Source organism: Saccopteryx leptura, chromosome 5 (assembly GCF_036850995.1).
Source record: "Saccopteryx leptura isolate mSacLep1 chromosome 5, mSacLep1_pri_phased_curated, whole genome shotgun sequence".
Classification (NCBI taxonomy): domain Eukaryota; kingdom Metazoa; phylum Chordata; class Mammalia; order Chiroptera; family Emballonuridae; genus Saccopteryx; species Saccopteryx leptura.
The window spans coordinates 214,109,182-214,127,316 of NC_089507.1; the positions used below are offsets into that span (position 1 = coordinate 214,109,182).

General features: G+C 57.3%; 1 protein-coding gene across 1 annotated transcript; it reads right to left on the reverse strand.

Moving 5' to 3' along the window:
- Positions 1-1,114: 1,114 nt before the first annotated feature.
- On the reverse strand, positions 1,115-16,450 carry BPIFB6 (BPI fold containing family B member 6). The gene is made up of 17 exons (XM_066386231.1): positions 16,414-16,450; positions 13,831-13,888; positions 13,064-13,171; positions 11,738-11,837; positions 9,840-9,944; positions 9,271-9,420; positions 9,046-9,109; positions 8,562-8,622; positions 7,670-7,761; positions 6,720-6,893; positions 5,837-5,890; positions 5,289-5,459; positions 4,534-4,601; positions 3,289-3,334; positions 2,438-2,501; positions 1,940-2,016; positions 1,115-1,297 (listed from the first exon to the last, which is right to left on the reverse strand). Exons 3-17 carry the CDS (start codon positions 13,161-13,163, stop codon positions 1,265-1,267), a joined length of 1,359 nt encoding a protein of 452 aa, XP_066242328.1. The 5' UTR covers positions 13,164-13,171; positions 13,831-13,888; positions 16,414-16,450; the 3' UTR covers positions 1,115-1,264.
- Positions 16,451-18,135: the final 1,685 nt, after the last annotated feature.

Genomic DNA, 18,135 nt, shown 5'->3' on the forward strand with positions numbered 1-18,135 from the left:
TGTGAGACGTGGAAACACCCTCAGTACGGTCGACGTACGAGTGAACACGGGACACACAGCCACACGCAGACCTGGACAGACACCAGAGGTCTTCTCACGCACGAACCCCCACAATCGGACCCCTGCATCTGCACAGACGGGCCAGGCTGCTTGATCCATGAGCCATTTCTGCTGTCACCTGCTCAGACAGGCACACGCTGGCCCACGGTCCCGCACAGTTACCCCCCACCCCCGCCCCACTCCTGCACAGACACACAGGCTCACATCTCTCTCAGCCTCCAGAACTTCCCTGTGGCTCCCACTTACCGAGCCTTCACTTTGTGCCTGGCCCTGTGCGAAGCACTTTTCCATGATTTAATTCATTTAATCCTCATGACAACCCTGCTGAGGTCGGTACTGTCACTATTCCCATTTTACAGGTGAGAAAACTGAGGCTCAGAGAGTGGAAGTGACTTGCACACGGCACACAGTAGCGAGGAGGCAGAGCTAGAATTTGGACCGAGGCAGACTGGCGCCAGAATTCTAATCTAAGCTCTGTCCCCTGACTTGCCAGGTGGCCCTGGGCCAGTTGTTCCACTTCTCTGAGCCTTAGTCTCTGCATCTGTGAAGTGAGGACATCCTCCTCCCTCTCACCTGTTGTGAGGATGAAAGAATGTGACATAAGCAGGACTCCTGGGTCCGCTCTGGGCTTCTACAGGCTCCCTATGAGCAGGGCCATCCTCAGCTTACCGCTACTTGGGGGCCAGCAGCTAAGGTGTGTGGGAAGGGCTTTGCCACTTGCTAAACTGCGTGACCTCGGGCAAGGAAGGTGACCTTGCTGTGCCCTAGTTTCCGCATCTGTAAGGCGGGGATGGCAACGTCTCCTTCTTCCCATAAGGTCATTGTGAGTATTGAATGAACATGGCGTTCGATAACAGGTGCTCCCTATATGCTCAGGCCTGCCCCAAGGCTGTGACCAACGTTTATTAGACCCCAAGCTCGGCTCAGTCCCCAAAAGCCACCAAAGGAAAGAAAAGCCACACGTGGATTTGCTACAAATAACAAGGTCAAAACATTAGATGTTTGTGAGGGCCTTTCTCTTTTTTATTGCCATGTCCCCAGCCCAGGGCCCTCCCCAGACCCCTCCTGTTCGTTCCTTGTTAAAGGAGGCAGCCAGTGGGGGTGGGGCGCCAGGCCCACCTGGCCCCAATTCCCAATTCGGGCTCCTCCACTGCGCCCAGCCGACTGGTCGTGTGCGGGCACTGGCAGCTGACTCCCGTCTCGGTCAGGCCAGCTTCAAGTCCATCACCAGGGCATTCTGGCAGGAGGCAAAGGGCCAGGCAGGCATGGAGGGAGCAAAGATGGGGCTACCCGGGCGCAGAACGGGATGGACCGGGGCCGCGGCCAGGGAACGGAAGCCAGTGTTTAAGAGCAAAGGATGAATGAGGCTGGCCCTGTGATCCTTCCCCTCTCTGAGCTTCGGTTTTCTCAGTGATCGCGTGGGGACAAGCACCCCTACCTCCCGCACTGGAGAAGCAGCACGAGCAAAACGCACATGCAATGCCCTACGCGCAATGCCTGGCATGCGGGGGACGCTAATACTGATTGAGCACTTACTGAATGGCTTTAGGTGAAGTATCTCTGTGAACGGTCATTACAGTGCTCTGGGGCAGGGACCTGTGCTACCACCCTCATTTCCAGCACAGAAAAACAGAGGCGTAGAGAAAGGTGGGGTAGTCTGCCTGCGGTAGCAGAAGTCACGTTTCCTTCTGGGGAGCCCCTCGGCCGAGGGGGGCCAGGTTCTGACAGGCGGGCACCGCTCAGGGGCTGGCAGGATGGTCCTGGTGGCCCCGGACCTCCTGAGCTCCCCGCCCTCCACACAGAGAGAGGCAGGCTTTCACTCATCACTCATTGGCGGAAAGTGTTGAGTGACATGGCCTTCCCCAGTACCTTTCCTCACCTCGACTATGTCCAGCTCTGCCAGGTTGTAATTCATGTCCAGGAAGTCTGGCAGTGGAAGCCCGACTTGGAGCACATCTGAGAAATACAGTGAGAGTCGTGTCAGCCTGACTGCTCTGCAGTTGATTAAGGAGTGGCTGCCTGCAGCAGAATAGTGGGAAACAGTGCTGTGATCGATTCATGATGTCTGCTGGCTGCACAGGTATAGATTGCATAGGCCAGATCACCATGTATTGACATCCCAGGTCTGGGTTAAGATCTGACTCAGGGTGTGGGGGTCAAGGGTCAAGGGTCCCAAATTGTAGGAGGGGGTGTTTGTCCCTAGAGAGGTAACATTAAGACTACATTAGCCCCAAAGACTCAGCAATAACTATTCGCTTCCTTTTAGCTTCCCTCATCTGGGGCCAGTGGAGGGGCTTTGGGACCAGCAAGGTGGCCTTCCTTTCTGCTCAGGGTGCTCCTGGGCACCGGCGAAAGCAAAGCCTGTGGGAGCCCTCACCATTGACAGCCGGGATGCAGGCTTCTCGGAGAAGATCAGTGACAAAGCCAGTCAATGCCTTCTCCTGGGGGGTGGGGGGGGAGAGAAGAGAGAGAGAGAACATACCCACGTCCCATCATTCGATTCAACTCAACAACAGTCCAACTGGGTCTGGGGACCACCGGAATGAATATTAGAGACACAAATAACTTGCCCAGCTGGCCTCAGAATTGGGCCTGCCCCTGTGTAACTGTAGGCTGATGCCTGTGACCTCTGCCTAGTCCCTGTTCAGGGGACATGTGGGCCTTGGGTCAGGGTGCAGGCCCGGAGGAATTCAGGAGACACTGGATGGCTTGAGGTCCCCCTTCCTGCTCCTACAGAAAAGTCAGTAGCTGTGATCGGCCGTTCACTCACTACCTGTCTGCACCTCAGTCTCGCCATCTGTGGACGCGTAATACAATCGCACCCACTCCCGTGGCTTCAGTGGGTTTGGGTAAAACACAGAGCCCAGAATATTGTTCAGTAAGTACCATTGTTGTTGATATTATTTTTAGCATGTGGGTCACATTCTGTGTTGGGCTATGAGGCTACAGAGACTAATAAAAAGGAAAATGAGGTCAACTAAGCCAGCTCAGGCTGATGCTATGCATGGTAGTGTTTTTAAAAACCAATCCAAGGAGATGTCCGGATTCTACCCGGAAAAGGAAACAGGGACTCGGAGAGCCTGAGTGACCTTCCCAAGGTCAGGACCTTGAAACCCCACAGTGACCTGTTCTGTTTACTTTGCCTTCATTTCAGGGCCTTTCCCTACAGTCCCAAGAGAGACTAGGCCCAGCCTTGCCACACGAGGCAGAAGCACTTGGGACACTTACATTGAAGGCCCCGATCGATGAGGACACCCGGGACAGGCTCAGTAATCTGAGGGGGACAAGGAAACAAGGAGGGAGAGGTCAGGCTGAGCCACTGCCCCTGGCCCCGGAGAAAGGGGATCTCAAACACTCCAGCCCCTCCCCCATGCAGAAGTTCCTCTATGTCTTCCAATCGGGTGTTTATAAACCTCTGCTTGCCTGATATCTTTGATGGGGCCCTCACTACCTTTCATGACAGCCCATCCCGTTACCCACAGCTCAGACCACTGCCTCCTCTCATTGGTCCTGACTCTTCCCTCGGGGACCCTTAGCCATGTCTATTGCTCCTGTCCAAGGCCAGCTATGCAGAGATCTGCCACCCAACTTATTAGTCTCGGGTCCTTGAAGGACACAGAGTTAGGACCCCTCACCCAGCCTCATCCCCCACACAGTCTCCAATAGGCACTAATCCATGTTGGCGCCAGAATAGGCCACGCAATGGTCATCTGGTGGCTTTATCTTCCCAGCATCTGTTCTCTAGTCCAGTAACAGATCCTCCATTTTCTCCTTCATTACAAGACATTCAGGTGGGCTGAACCCACAGGCCCCAGCCTGGGCACATGACCCAAGCCTGGCCAATCAGAGCATTCCAATCAGAGCAGTCATGGTGATTAGCTTAGGGTTGGCCGTGTGACCCATGGTAGACCACTGAGAAGCAGCTTTGGCAACTTTGTTAAAACTATTAGACAATGAATGAACATCTTCAAGGTACAACTAGGATGTTGACGTGAGATAGTGAATGTGGTGTATGTAAGTAGCCGGAGCCTCACATGTAGATGGCGCTCTATAAATGTTAGCTGTTATTAGCATAAGGAAAGGCTGTCTGGAGGAGGCAGCAATCGAGCAATTGAGCTAGGCGCTGATTAGTGGCAGTGGGACAGAATGGGCAAAGGTCTATTAAACAAGAAAGGGACATGCGTGGGCCCACGATTAGACCTACTGTGCAAGACCCTAGTGGAACAGTGCGAGCAGTGGAGAGAGAGTTTGAGAAGAGCCTTGAGTGCCAGGCCGAGATCTGAAAACAGGTCATAGACAATGGGGAGCCACTGAGGGTTCTAGAGCAGGTACAGTGACCGGGTCGGCCTGGCCGTGTGGACTGTGCCGGGTCCACAGTCCGGATCAGAGAAAGACCCTGGAGCAGGAAAACGACTGGTGTTGGCAGTGCCCGGGCAGGGGTGCAGGGATGCCAGCTTGGGCAGCAGACTCTACCTGTTCAGAGAGGTGGTCATCTGCAGCCGGTCCTCACGCACTGAGTACTGAATTTGCAGGTTGAAGTGCTGGCATGGGGGGGGGGGGGAAGAGAGAGAAGGCGGTGGGCCCCCCATCAGGGCTGGTAAAACCGGAAGTTCTACCACCTTCCCATCCACCACTACAGCCAAATGGCGAGGGTCTTCCACTCTGCCCATCCCATCTTCAGGAACCTAGCCCAGCGGTCTCCCCATGACCCGGGCCCCGGCTTCTCATCCCTCCTGGTACCTGGCCCAGGACAGCACCCTCAAAAATACCTGGCACATTTATAGATTCCTGTTCACCCCCTGTGACCTCTGCCTGGAGTGGCCCCATCACCAGCCTCCCCAACATGAACCCCTTTCCTGGCCTTCAACTCCCCACTCGGGTCTGTCTCCTCCGGGAAGTCCTTGGTGATTCCCTCAAGGACCCCTCTGGGATCTCTCCAGGTTCCTGTGGTCCCCCTGTCGAGCCCTTACAAATGCTAACGGTTGTTGAAGGGAGGGAGGGAGAGAGGGAGCAGAGGAAAGGGAAGGACTACCCTACTGACCCTCAGTTTGCTGATCTTTCTAGCCATTCAGAGTCTCAGTGGCAGAGCTGAGGATCAGACATCAGACGGCAAGGTCTGGGAGGTTCGGACCACACCATTGAGATGAACTAAGAACCGTTCAATCCATTACTTGGCTACCAGCTGAAATCCCACCTTCCAAGAGGTTGGGCTTAAATAGGGAACTCACCGCTTCCAGGAGAAAGAGGGGCGCAGGAGCCCGGCCCCACTGAGCAGCGAACATCTCCAGGGTGCCATGGAGATACAGCAGGCTCTCGCCTGAGTTCATGGTGACCTTGGGGGGCTTGTTTATCCTAATCTGAGTCACCAAGGGCTTCGGCTTGGGATAGGCCTCAGCTACCTACAGAAACCAAAACACTCCCCTCAGAGCCGCCCCTCAGACTGGTGGCTTCAGCTGAAACCAGGAGTCTGTCGTGAAACAGGCGATTCTACCCTGGGCACAGGAAGTACAACACGCAAAGGCTGGGGGCGGGGGGGGGGGGTCTATCAGGAAGTGAAAGGCGCAATACAGACAATCTGGCTATCTCTATATTATTGGACACAGAGAGTACGGTGCACGAACGCTGGCCCAAGGAGAGCTCTGTGGGCAAGTCCAGATGATTCCAGCCTGGAAAAGGGAGATGAGCTTTGAGAAGCTGCCTCCCAGTCTCCTGTCCCTTCGACTAGAGGGCAGGGCAGGGCAATGCGGTGGTGCTGGTGGGTGGTTGGGGCACTCACTTCAGGGATGAAGCTAGCCAGTGTCTTGGTGTTTTGTGGGGGCAGCTCACCAATCTACAAAAGGTAAATCAAGGTTAGGATTACTGAAGCCTCCCCTGACCCATCTGAACAAACATCTCCTCTGGCTCAATAAGGTGTGGTCTCTGAGGGTCCCTTCATCAAAACTCTTGTCACTCTGCGATTAAGTAGATAACGAACTGCGGGGCAGCCCAGACCTGGAGCTTACGCATGCCGGTGCTCACAGCTCTTAGTACAACGTTAAATACTGAGACAATGACGGATGAAAAGGCAGGCTGACCCATGGGAACGAGCAAATGTAACGAGGAGGAGGGTGAATGGATGGATTCGTAAATGGATAGATGGATGGGGAAACGGATAAAGAGTTGAGTAGGTGATGGTGGGGAGGATGCATGGGTGAAGAGTGAGAATGAATAATAGATGGCCAGGGGGGTGGATAGGTGAAAGAATGAAAGGAATAATGAATGGGAAGATAGGTGGATGCAAAGATGGTGGGAAGTTATGATAAAATGAATGAAAGAGTGGCTGATGGATAGCTTAATGGGTATAAGGAAGGATGGAAAGGTAGGTGGAAGAATGGGGGATACATGGATGGGAAGATGAATGGATGGATCAGTGAAGATGGATAGATGGATGGATGGACGGACAGACAGATGGATGAGTAGATGGTGGTTACACGGCCAGAGAGATGGTGGATGGCAGGATTAACTAATGATAGAAACCTAAACCAGTCCTGGCATCTCCCAGGCCTAGTGTTGCCTACAACCCCAGGATAATTCCATGAATGGACACACCGGGCAGGGACTGTCATTACAGAGGGCAGAGGCAGCTGGGGGGGGGCAGGGCTTGGCACCGGGCAGCTCACCATCTTATGGATGTTCAAATCCAAGGACGTCTGCAGAAGGGCAAGTTCTGCTGTGAGCAAGGCGTCCGAGAGCAGCAGCTGGGAGGAGCCTTCAACATAGTCCTTGGGGAAGCGGGGGGCCTCCCCGGTCTCAGCGAGCTGAATGGTGCTGCCCCCTTGTTGCTGCACCACAGGCTGGGGGACAGCGGAGAACACTCAGCCCTGGCCACGAGGGACGGCGGCTAGGGGTGAGTCTCAGTCCTGCAAACTGGTGGCACTCCAACCAGCCCTAAGTCAGCAAGTCACCAGGTGGCTCGACCCACCCAGGGTCCAGACGGGTGGATGGAGGCCTGTAGGGTGAGGACGTCAGTCACAACACCACTGGTGGCTTCTCCTAGGATTGGTTAAGTAGCCTCAACTAACCTGACTCTAACGGGCTGAGCCTCCACTTATGCAGAGCAAGTTTTCTGTTTCTTTCTCAGAAGAAAAGTTAGGTGGAAAATAATGCAGAGCCTGTAAGAACCAGGCTGGTAAAAGGCTTTGCAGGGAAATAACTTCTTGGGATTTTCCTTCCTGTTCCTGGAAGGTGCATGTCACCTAGTCACCTGCAGCTCTGGAAACCCGGGTGAGGCCCCAACTCTGCCACCAACTCACGGTGGGACGGTAGCTAAGCCCGGCTCCTCCCGGGCCTCAGTGTTCCCATCTGTACAATGGTGAGGTACCACTGGGTGAGCCACATGGGGAGGAGCAGACGGCCACGGGAGAAGGTGTGAGTGTGGAGTCGGCAGTCCTGGAAGTCAGCTCAGGGACTCAGGGCTCAAGTCGAGAGCAGGAAGAGGGCAGGGACCCCAGGGTCTGGGAAGACTCGCATAGGGGGGCCTGGTCTGCAAGGAGACATGGCCCCAGACAGCCCCACCACTCAGGCCGGTGAGCCTGAGACCCCAGACCCCTGGCGACCCCCTGGTGCTTACACTGAAGTCCACTTGGATGTAGCTGGAGGTGGTGGTTGGTACGGACGTCAGGGTATACTTCACAATGCCCGCCTGGCCTATGGGCATGGGGGCTATGCGAAGAGGAGGGTCCGCTTAGAGAGGTGCCAACCAGAGGCAGCCCAGAGATGCCAGCCTTGGCCAACCTCCGCCTGCGCCTGACCTGCACGCCAGGAGCCCGGGCCCTCCATGTCACACGAGGAGAATTACTTAGCATCTCTGGGTCCCAGTAATTCCATCTGTAGAATGGGGGCCGTGGTGCCTGACCTAGAAAACCACGCCTGCTCCCATCGCTCCACAGGCACAGAGCTCACGAGTTTACCAAGGGCTGTCACAGCTCAGTTCTCAACATAGACTGGCAGGGTAGGGATTATCAGCTCTATTTTACAGACGAGCAAACTGAGGCTTGTAGGAATAAAGCGACTGGTCCCAGGACACACTGTTGGGAACATAAATAAACCTGCCTTCTTTATTCCCAGCTATGGGGCTTTCCTGTCTGCACCCCTGACTGGAGAGTCCTGTGGACCCCGAGAAGATGGAGGGGGCAGATGTCCTTGGCAAAGGAAAGAGGTAGCACAGCTACCGGGATTACTATGCAGGGACAAGGCGTGTGGATGAGCCCACACACAGGCGCTGCTGTCCTTGGGGTCTGGTGGGGGATGGATAAACAACGAATGGGGAGCTAAGAGGCAAGGGCCCAGAGTTCCTCAGGGTCTCAAGCTTCCCACTTGGACAGTGGGAGGACAGCCAGACACCATGACCTCTGACCTCCAACCTCCGACCTCCTCTAGTTCCCAGGCTGGGGAGTGGGACATCAAAGTCCTACCGTCCTGATATCCCCACGTAGGAGCGAGACATGGCCAGGGTCACTCACCATACAAGTTGGCCCACTTCTTGTTCACATACACCAGGACCGCATCAATGGCTGGACACATCTGGAAGCAGAAAAGGCGCTGGGCTGAGGGCTCCTGCGTGGAGGGCCTCCCCTCCACGGGGGGTCCCGAGAGCCCTGGTGGGACAGGGACTGGGGGGCAATCGAAGCCACAGTCAAATGGAAAGTTACTGGCAGAACCTGACCCCAGCCCACATAATCAGCGAGGACCCATTCCGCAGTGATCAGTAGTCTGGACAGGGTTGGCAAGCTGTGAGGTGCAGCCCACCATTTCCTTAGCCTGTGCTCATGGCAGACATCACCTAGATGATCACGGCACAATCTCCCACTGAGCTGGCCACAGCCTCAGAACCCTCCTCGGCCACTATCAGTCAATCAGGGTCAGCAGCCGAGATGAAATGCACCTGCCAGCCCTGGTCAAAGCACTCCCATGGGTGAGGGGTAGAGGCTTGCGTCAGGCGCTCACCAGGCCAGGGAGAACTTTGTGTAGGGTGCTGTTCAGGAACTTGTTGACAACATTAGGCATCATGCTAGACAGAGAAAATGAGGAGAGGGGCACAGGTGGTAGGCGGTTAGGCACGGGACACACACAGGGACATGTCTCAGGAGGTGCCACGGCTAAGGAAGTGGGATGTGGAGCCAGGGTGGCAGCGGGAGCCCCGCCTTCCTCCCCGGCCGCAGAGCCCCTCACTTGCTGGGCAGGTTGGTCTTCACGCTGACCAGGATGACCTCACAGCCCTCGCTCTTGAATGTGGGGAGGCCCGTCTCCTCGTCCTGCAAAATCCGGTTGGTGGCTGTGATGTTCGTGGCCACATTGATCTCCATTCTTTTACCAATGAAGCTGGAAGAGAGGGTACCCAGGCATCATGGGCATCTCTGCCACCGTGTCTACCTTATCGCCTCTTTGCCCACATTCTCGGAAGTTCTGGAAGGTGAAGGGGGTGAGGGACCACCCACATGGGACAGAAAAGGGGAAGGGACCTGCCCAAGGTCACAAAACCAGTCATTCCTCTCCCCTCTTGCTGTCACATTCTCCAAAAGGCTTTTCCTGACGCCCTGAGCCTGCCTGGGCCTCCTCTGTCCTGGGTTAAACGTTCCCTCTGCGGTCGTCTGTGCTTGGGTCTGGTTCCCATCGAAGGTAGAAATCATCTCAGACCACAGCACCCAGAGAGGACACAGCAGGTCCTCGATAAAGGTGCGTGGAAGGGTGGGACAAGGACACCACTCTCCTCCCCTCTTCTCCTCCCCGGCCACGCTCACCTTTTGCCTGTGATGGTCATGCCGGTGGACACACACTGGAAGATGCCCACCCCTGGTGTGAAGCTCAGTGTGATGACAGGTAGCTGCACGTCCTTCACCTTCATGCTGGGAGGGGGACAGATGTCCATGGCACTGAGATCCGGGCAGGTGAGACCCAGCCGGGCCCTCAACCCGCTCCTCCCCCACCATGCTGGGGATGACTTAGATGTATCCCTTATCCCAGGGGTCCTTAAACTTTTTACACAGGGGGCCAGTTCACTGTCCCTCAGACCGTTGGAGGGCCAGACTATAAAAAAAACTATGGCCTGACCAGGCAGTGGCGCAGTGGATAGAGCGTCGGACTGGGATGCAGAGGACCCAGGTTCGAGACCCCAAGGTCGCCAGCTTGAGCGCGGGCTCATCTGGTTTGAGCAAAAGCTCACCAGCTTGAACCCAAGGTCGCTGGCTCCAGCAAGGGGCTACTCGGTCTGCTGAAGGCCCACGGTCAAGGCACATATGAGAAAGCAATCAATGAACAACTAAGGTGTTGCAACGCGCAATGAAAAACTAATGATTGATGCTTCTCATCTCTCTCCATTCCTGTCTGTCTGTCCCTGTCTATCCCTCTCTCTGACTCACTCTCTGTCTCTGTAAAAAAATAAAATAAAATAAATAAAAATTAAAAAAAAAACTATGAACAAATCCCTATGCACACTGCACATATCTTATTTTAAAGTAAAAAAAAAAAAAAACAGGAACAAATACAATATTTAAAATAAAGAACAAGTAAATTTAAACCAACAAACTGAGCAGTATTTCAATGGGAACTATGCTCCTCTCACTGACCACCAATGAAAGAGGTGCCCCTTCCAGAAGTGCGGTGGGGGCCGGATAAATGGCCTCAGGGGGCTGCATGAGGCCCACGGGCCGTAGTTTGGGGACCCCTGCCTTATCCCATGTCAGATGGATACGTGTGCCTCACAACGTGAAACACAAACCGAAGGCTGGACATGAACCAATGTGTACACAGAAAACACTCCTCACATGTGCATCGAGATACCTGGCCGACGGTGTGACCCTGGGCGGCACCTTTCCCTTCTCTGAGCCTCAGTCTCCCCATTGGCAAAGCGAAGAGGCTTGTTAGGATCAGGGTCTCTCACCCTCGGCACTATTGACATTTGAGGCAGGGTAATTCTTTGTTGTGGGGAGCAGCGCTGTGCATTATAGGATGTTTAGTAGCATCTCTGGCTTCTACCCACTAGAGGCCCTGGAAGCACCTCTCCACCCTCACCCCAGTAAGTCATGACAACCAAAAATGTCTCCAGACATTGCCAAATGTCCCTTGAAGGCAAATATCACCCCTAGTTGAGAACCTCCCGTCTGGGATCTGGGATAACAGAGATGTGACACATCTCCCTAATCCCGCCCGCCCTGAGCTCTTGGCAGACATTACTAATCGATCCCAGTCCAGAGGGTGCCTCCTCAGTACCTCATTCCAGGCAGCCCCTACCAATCCACCCCACAGGGCACTTGCAATGGAACCAGGGTGCCCCTGTCCTTAGAAGATTGTTGACACCTCTCCAGCTCTGCCGTTTGAAGATTTTTCATTCAATTTCACATACTTTCCGTGGGCTCCTGCTGCATGCTGGGAGCTAGAGTTTGACTTTCGACCTCGCTTCCTCCTCCCAATGACCCTGCTCACAACAGGGCAGGAATCGTCCTCAGTGAATGATTCTGCTGAGACTGAGGCCTGGCTCGGGGTCACCGGGGTCACCGAGCGAGCTGGCAACAAGGCAGGGAAGAGGCCCCACCCCCTGCGCTCGCTGTCCCCCCTGCTTTCTCCAGCCCCTGCACGACGCTCCCCACCACCCCCTGTCCTAGCCATCACCTTTTGCACACAAAGCCCCTCCTCCGCTCACTCAGTGATGCCCTTGATGGGTTTCACCCCCGGACGTTTCTTGCCGGCCTCCGCTGCCATCTTCTCCAGGATGTGGCTCTCGTCCATAGCTCTCTGGACCTCTGGAAAGGGGACGGGTCCCGAGAGGCACTCAGCTGGGCTTCTCACTGCGTCCCTGCCCTGGGCCAGTTTCTCTGGCATCCCAAGCCCACGCCACTTACGAGGGGTATCGCTATGTGCCCCACAGGCACTGTGCCCCACCCTGAGCTGGGTGGCAATCCAGGGACACAGAGATGAGTCATGCCTGGCCCTCCTGCAGCCTTACGGGGGAGACAGAATCACCAGCAATCTCCAAATGGCAAGAGCCATTATATAAGTGCAGGCAGTTGGAGGAACCATGTAAAGGGTTCAGGGCAGGAAAAGAAAAGCCAGGGAAGGCTTCCAGGAGGAGGTGACATGTTGATTGGCTTTTGAGAGAAGGATAGGGGTTTTTCACCCGGTTGCAAAGGGATAGAGGATGCTATTCCAGGCAGAGGGCACAAGGGTGCAAAGGTGGGGAAGGGGGGATGAAGGTGGCATGGTGAGGGAACAGTGAGAAGTACAGCCTGGCTGGGGGTGTGGGAGTCACAGAGAAACAAGAGCAGTTTGCAGAGGGCGTATCACCTGGGTGTTTAGGAAACCCATCTGGGATCTTGTTAAAACACAGACTCTGTGCCAAGACATTCTGATTCCCGGGCCTGCAGGCCCCAACCCCAAATAACACTGCCAGGAACTCCTCCAGAATGGTCACAGGCCGACTCCCAGAGAGGGGACAAATACTGAGCCTCTAACCAACATCAGCCCTTTCCACCTGGACGTGACTTCCTTTCCCTGGAAGTCACAGAGCTCAAGGGGACAATATAATTTTATTCAAGTCCCCCCCCCCAGGTGATTTTAGCCTCATATTTTATTTGATCCTTCCAGGTAAGGGCTGGTCACCTTATTTTACATTTCTTTACACATTGACAGATAAGCAGCAGATAGCAACACAGAGAAGGTAAGTCCATTGCCTGAGGTCACACAGCAAATTATTGGGTGAGCTGGAGTTTGGCTTCAGTCTGTCACTCCCACAGCCCGCTGGTGGTGGCCACCAACCCCTGCCATCAGGGCCAAGGAAGGGCTCCAACGAGGCAGGATTTCCCGCTGTGCCTCCAACTTGTGGAGAGACCTTAGGCAGGTAGGTCACCCCATTTTGCTTATAAGTGTGCGAGGGATCATAGTCTGCTCAAGGCCATGCAAACATGAGCAGTCACTGTGGACCACCTCTTCCAGCTCCCCCGCGGCCTCCCACCCAGGCCTGCCAGCTCACCGAGGTTCATGACGTCCATGCCCAACCGCAGCAGTGCCCCGGGCTCAGCTCGTGTGCGGGTCAGCAGGCCGCAGAGCACCAGACACAGGATCTGCAGCATGGCTTTGCCTGCGCCAAGGGCCTGAATCGGGCGCAGCCCACCAGGCCCTCGTTTCCCCTGGAGACCTCCCATGCTCCAGAGCAGACCGAGCCCCCTGGGTGATCTCCAGACTCCGGGAGCCTCTGGAATCTACCCAGCTAAGCAAACCTCATCACTACCTTCCAGAGGGGTCCAAGAGTGGCCAGATTAAACATAGGACCTCTGGGGTGCCCCCTGGTGGGGCACCTCCCTCTCTACGCCTCAGTCTTCTCGCCTGTGGGCATGATTCATCTGAGCAGCCTGCACTAGGGGCTTGGTGGGAGGTTCATGAGCTCACGTGCGGCTCGGTCCCAGGCAATGCTGGAACCACAGAGGGGTTCCAACCCCATCCTGACTCAGGGGTTCCCACTGCAGTGTGAGAATGGGGGAACCAACCTCCCTGACCCCCACCTTGACACCACATAGCCAATAGCCTCCCCCACTTCCTCCAGCTCAGTCTCACTTCCAGAAACCTCAGCTCACAGCCCCTCACGGCCTCTTGTGACATCCCTTCACCAGTGGGGAAGTCGAGGCACATGCCTGAGATCACCTCGCCAGCGAGGAGAGAACTGAGTAAGGCCCTCCCAACCCAGACCCTTTAAAGTTCCCATTCACCCCCGGCCCCCAGCAATCCCTTCCTCCTACTTACCAAGACCTGAGAGTCTCCCAACCAGAGGCCACGTGTTTATCTCAGCTTTGAGCTGTGGCTGAAAAAAACCAAGGAGGGGCCACAGAGCCTGGCCTCTGTCACTCAAAAAAAGGGGGAGGGTCCAGCTGGGCCCGCGACAGCAGGCCTGGGCTACTGAGGGCTCCCCTGATCCACAGAGGTGCGCACCTACTCTGCGCCCATGCACGCCTTCATTCACCCACTCACACATTCATTCACCGCTTATTGAGTGCCTACTATGTGGTAGGCAGACCCGGCTACCAGGTAGACCCGGCAGAGATAGTCTTGCTCCTCCTGAATCTTTTTTTTTTTTTTTGTATTTTTCTGAAGCTAGAAACGGGGAGAGACAGTCAGACAGACTCCCGCATGCGCCTGACCGGGATCCACCCGGCATCGCCCCCTGCCCCAGCGCCCGGGCCATCTTTGCTCCAATGGAGCCTCGGCTGTGGGAGGGGAAGAGAGAGACAGAGAGGAAGGAGAGGGGGAGGGGTAGAGAAGCAGATGGGCGCTTCTCCTGTGTGCCCTGGCCAGGAATCGAACCCGGGACCACTGCACGCCAGGCCGACGCTCTACCACTGAGCCAACCGGCCAGGGCGCTCCTCCTGAATCTTGAAGTGAAGCAGTAGAATGGGGTACGTGTGTGTCTGTGTGTGTGTGGAGGGGGTAAACAGAGAAGAGCTCTGTGAAGAGGAGATATTTAGGCTGAGGCCAAATGGATAAGAAGCAGCCAGCGTTTAAAAACCCAGGGCAGACATTCCAGCTGACCATCAATATTTGCTAGATGAAAGTATATGTTTTTCACGCATCCCATTCAATTTTAAAATATCTGTCTGGGTTTGAAAATAAAAGTCAGCGAGCTGGGTGTCTCCTCGGCCACTACGGACATACGGGTGTGCCATGGGAACGTGCCGGCGTAGGCGCGCCCAGCGTCAGATCTCTTTGAAACTCACACCGGGAGGGACTGGGAAGTTCAGTGTGGGGCGACCAGTGTGGGAGGGGCTCCGTGAAGACCTCCTCCGCCCCAGCTGCCCCTCCCAGGTGGAGAGACTGAGCCCCTCCCCCCATTCCCACCCAGCCCCTCATTCCCAGGCCCAAAGGACGCCAGGTGCTGCGGCCATTCTGGGCAGGATGCTTTGCCCTCTTAAAACACTAAGCCACTTGGGGTAACCTCGTGGGGTGGGGGTTCTGGGACAGCCAGGGGCAGGGCCTGGCTTCGGGCTGTGCTTCTCCTTCTGCCACAGCTGTCCCTCCCTCTTAGAATGGCCCCCCCCACCACCCACATTCTGCTTGTCCCTCCAGTCCCGATTTCAGCCTTTGCCTCCCCTCCAGAGAGCCTCCCCTCCGCCCCCAAGTGCCCCCACAGGTCACAGTGTGAAGCTGGCTGCACGCCTCACCCCTCCCAGCCCCAGAGGAGTGTTTCCTGCTGCCCCCGACTGCTTTCTGTGCTCACACGTTTTCCACCTCGGAGTCCCTCATTGCGATTCTCCACCTGGCAAAGGCTTCCAGAGGCACCTGCCCGCCCCTCCACCCCGCACCCCTGCCGCACTCGCCAGCCCTTCCACCCCGCACCCCTGCCGCACTCGCCAGCCCTTCCAGCCCACACCTGTCTCACCTGCCCGCCCCTCCACCCCGCACCCCTGCCGCACTCGCCATCCCATCCAGCCCACACCCCTGCCTCTCCCCTCCCCCCACCCGCCCCTCCACCCCGCACCCCTGCCTCCTCCCTCCACCCCGCACCCCTGCCTCCTCCCTCCACCCCACACCCCTGCCGCACTCGCCAGTCCTTCCAGCCCACACCCCTGCCTCTCCCCTCCCCCCACCCGCCCCTCCACCCCGCACCCCTGCCTCCTCCCTCCACCCCGCACCCCTGCCGCACTCGCCAGCCCTTCCAGCCCACCCCTGTCTCACCCACCTGCCCCTCCACCCCGCACCCCTGCCTCCTCCCTCCACCCCGCACCCCTGCCACACTCGCCAGCCCTTCCAGCCCACACCCCTGTCTCACCCACCTGCCCCTCCACCCCGCACCCCTGCCTCCCCCACCCCCACCCACCCCTCCACCCTGTACCCCTTGCCGCACCCCCCCACCTGCCCCTCCACCCCGCACCCCTGCCTCCCCCTCCCCCACCCACCCCTCCACCCTGTACCCCTTGCCGCACCCCCCCACCTGCCCCTCCACCCCGCACCCCTGCCTCCCCCTCCCCCACCTGCCTCTCCACCCCGCATCCCTGCCCCGCCACCCTGGCTCAGCTCAGAGCTCCTGCAAAGCAGAGCCCAGGCTGATGAAGCCCAGGGAGGCCTCTCAGACCTGCTGTCTCCCCGACCTTGCCCGAAGTCCCACAGCAGGGAAGACCGCCGTGTCTAGGGGCTCACTGTCAGGCGGGGAGCACGGGGTGGGGGTCGGGACACCGAGCTGAGCCCCAGCCCCGCCGCCCACTTGCTCACTTGCCGTGTGCTCCCAGGCAAGCCCCTTCCCCTCCTCTGGGCCTCAGCGCGCTCATCCAGATAGCGACAGGGCTGGACGGGACGCTCTCCGGGGCGAGTTCCCCAGGCGGGGCCTGTCCTTACCGTGCCAAGCCTGGGGACGTCCTACAGGTGACTGACCCCTGCCTCCAGACCTGGGGACAAGGAAGCCCTTATATTTGGGCGCCTGATTAGCTGCTTAGATAATGAAGGATTTAACAAGGCCCAGATAATTATCTAGAGGCCTAAAGAACGGGAGCCTCAGTGCTCACATGACGCATCAGTCTGTTCCAACGTAAACAGCATGGAGGGCGGAGGTGGCTGGGAAGCCCAGGAGGCGGCACAAGGGCGGGTGCTGGTGGTAGGGGAGGGGAGGGCGGGGCACCGGAGCAGGCAGCAGGGCTCATGTGGCCCCCTGCCCCGGACCCAGGGCCTCCCACAAGGCTGGGCACACAGGTGGCACACTTCTGTCCCTTCCACAAACACTTACTGAGCACCTGCAGCGTGCCACGCCCGTGCCGGGCTGTGGGGGTGCCTCAGGGAGCAGGCAGCTGAGGTCCTTGTCCCAAGGGGGCTCCTGGCAGCTGGGGCGGGGGCGGAAGCCACTGCACCAGGCCGACGGGAGGGGCGGGAAGAAGGGGTTGCGGTCAGAGCCTCTGGAGAGGGGATGGTGGAGCTGAGCAGAGCAGGCTCTGCAAGGCGGGGAGAAGGTGTGTCTGGGGGGCCGCCGAGTGCCAAAGCCTGGAGGAGTTGGCTGCACCGTCAGCCCTGAGCTCCCTCTGAGACCCGCAGGGGCACGGGAGCTACTTGTCTGGGGCACCCCTGGAGGAGGTGCCAGGCGATGATGAACGCCCGGGGTGACGGGCTTCTCTCTGTGTCCAGGGCTGAAGGGCAACGGAGGCTGGTGGCCCCAGTACCACACAGCGAGCCGGACACAGAGCCGGGGCTCGAACCCAGGGCTTGGGGGGCCCGGCCTCTGCTCTGCTCCTCAGGAGGCCCTCGGAGGCCTGGCTGGGGTGCTTTATGGGGGTGGGGGCTGCTGGGTGACTGGGGTTTTCCTCATCCTCCTCACAGGGAGCCTGCAGGTCTGACAGACTGAAGAAGCTACATGCCCTTTGTGCCCTTCGTGCACATGGGGTCTCTGGAGGGGGTGGGGGCGGGCAAGGTCCTGCCTGAGGTCAGCGGGGCTGATACCAGGGTTGGGACGGGAGAAGGGGACCCAGGGCGGCCCAGACAGTCTCCATCCTGATCTGGGCCCTGAGCTGGAGGAGCAAGCGTGCAGATAACCTTGTTTTATCCCTGTGGATCCATCCCCAACTGAGAGAGGGACAGACAGGCCTCACCTCCCCGGGCACAAGTCCAGCCCCGCCAGCCTCTGGTCCGGCCCCCTCTCTGCCTCCTCCCACAGCCCTCCTGGGAATTGGGGGGTGAGCGGGAGCAGGAAGGACAGGAGGCAGAGGGGAGGCTGGAGAAACCTCCCTGCGTGGGTTCAGGGATGGGGCCCCGGCCCCAGTCCTTGCCCTCCCCAGCTGTGTGGCCTTGGGCGGGCCCCTCAACCTCCCGGGGCCGCTGTTCTGTCCTCTTTATGATAAAGGAATAGAATAATGCCAGCAATTCTGAGCCATTCCCCGTTACCCTAAATTCACAGTGAAGTGGTCCCAACCAAGTCCCAACAGCCAGAGAGAAATAAAAATAAAACCACTTTAAGGAAACAGAGAGTCTTTCCTGGTTGCTAATGTTTGTGTCTCTCGGTCCTCCCTGGGCCACCTTGTCGCGTGTGCCCCTCTGAGTTCGAAGAGGTTTTGGAGGGAAAGGGAATTAGACACG

Excerpts from the sequence above, each read along its gene's own strand:
- BPIFB6 (XM_066386231.1), bottom strand. The coding sequence starts at position 13,163 with ATGCTGCAGATCCTGTGTCTGGTGCTCTGCGGCCTGCTGACCCGCACA. Across the intron at positions 8,623-9,045 it reads ACAAAGTTCTCCCTGGCCTG|ATGTGTCCAGCCATTGATGC; the intron begins GTGAGCGCCTGA and ends TTCTGCTTCCAG. Across the intron at positions 5,891-6,719 it reads ATTTGAACATCCATAAGATG|ATTGGTGAGCTGCCCCCACA; the intron begins GTGAGCTGCCCG and ends TACCTTTTGTAG.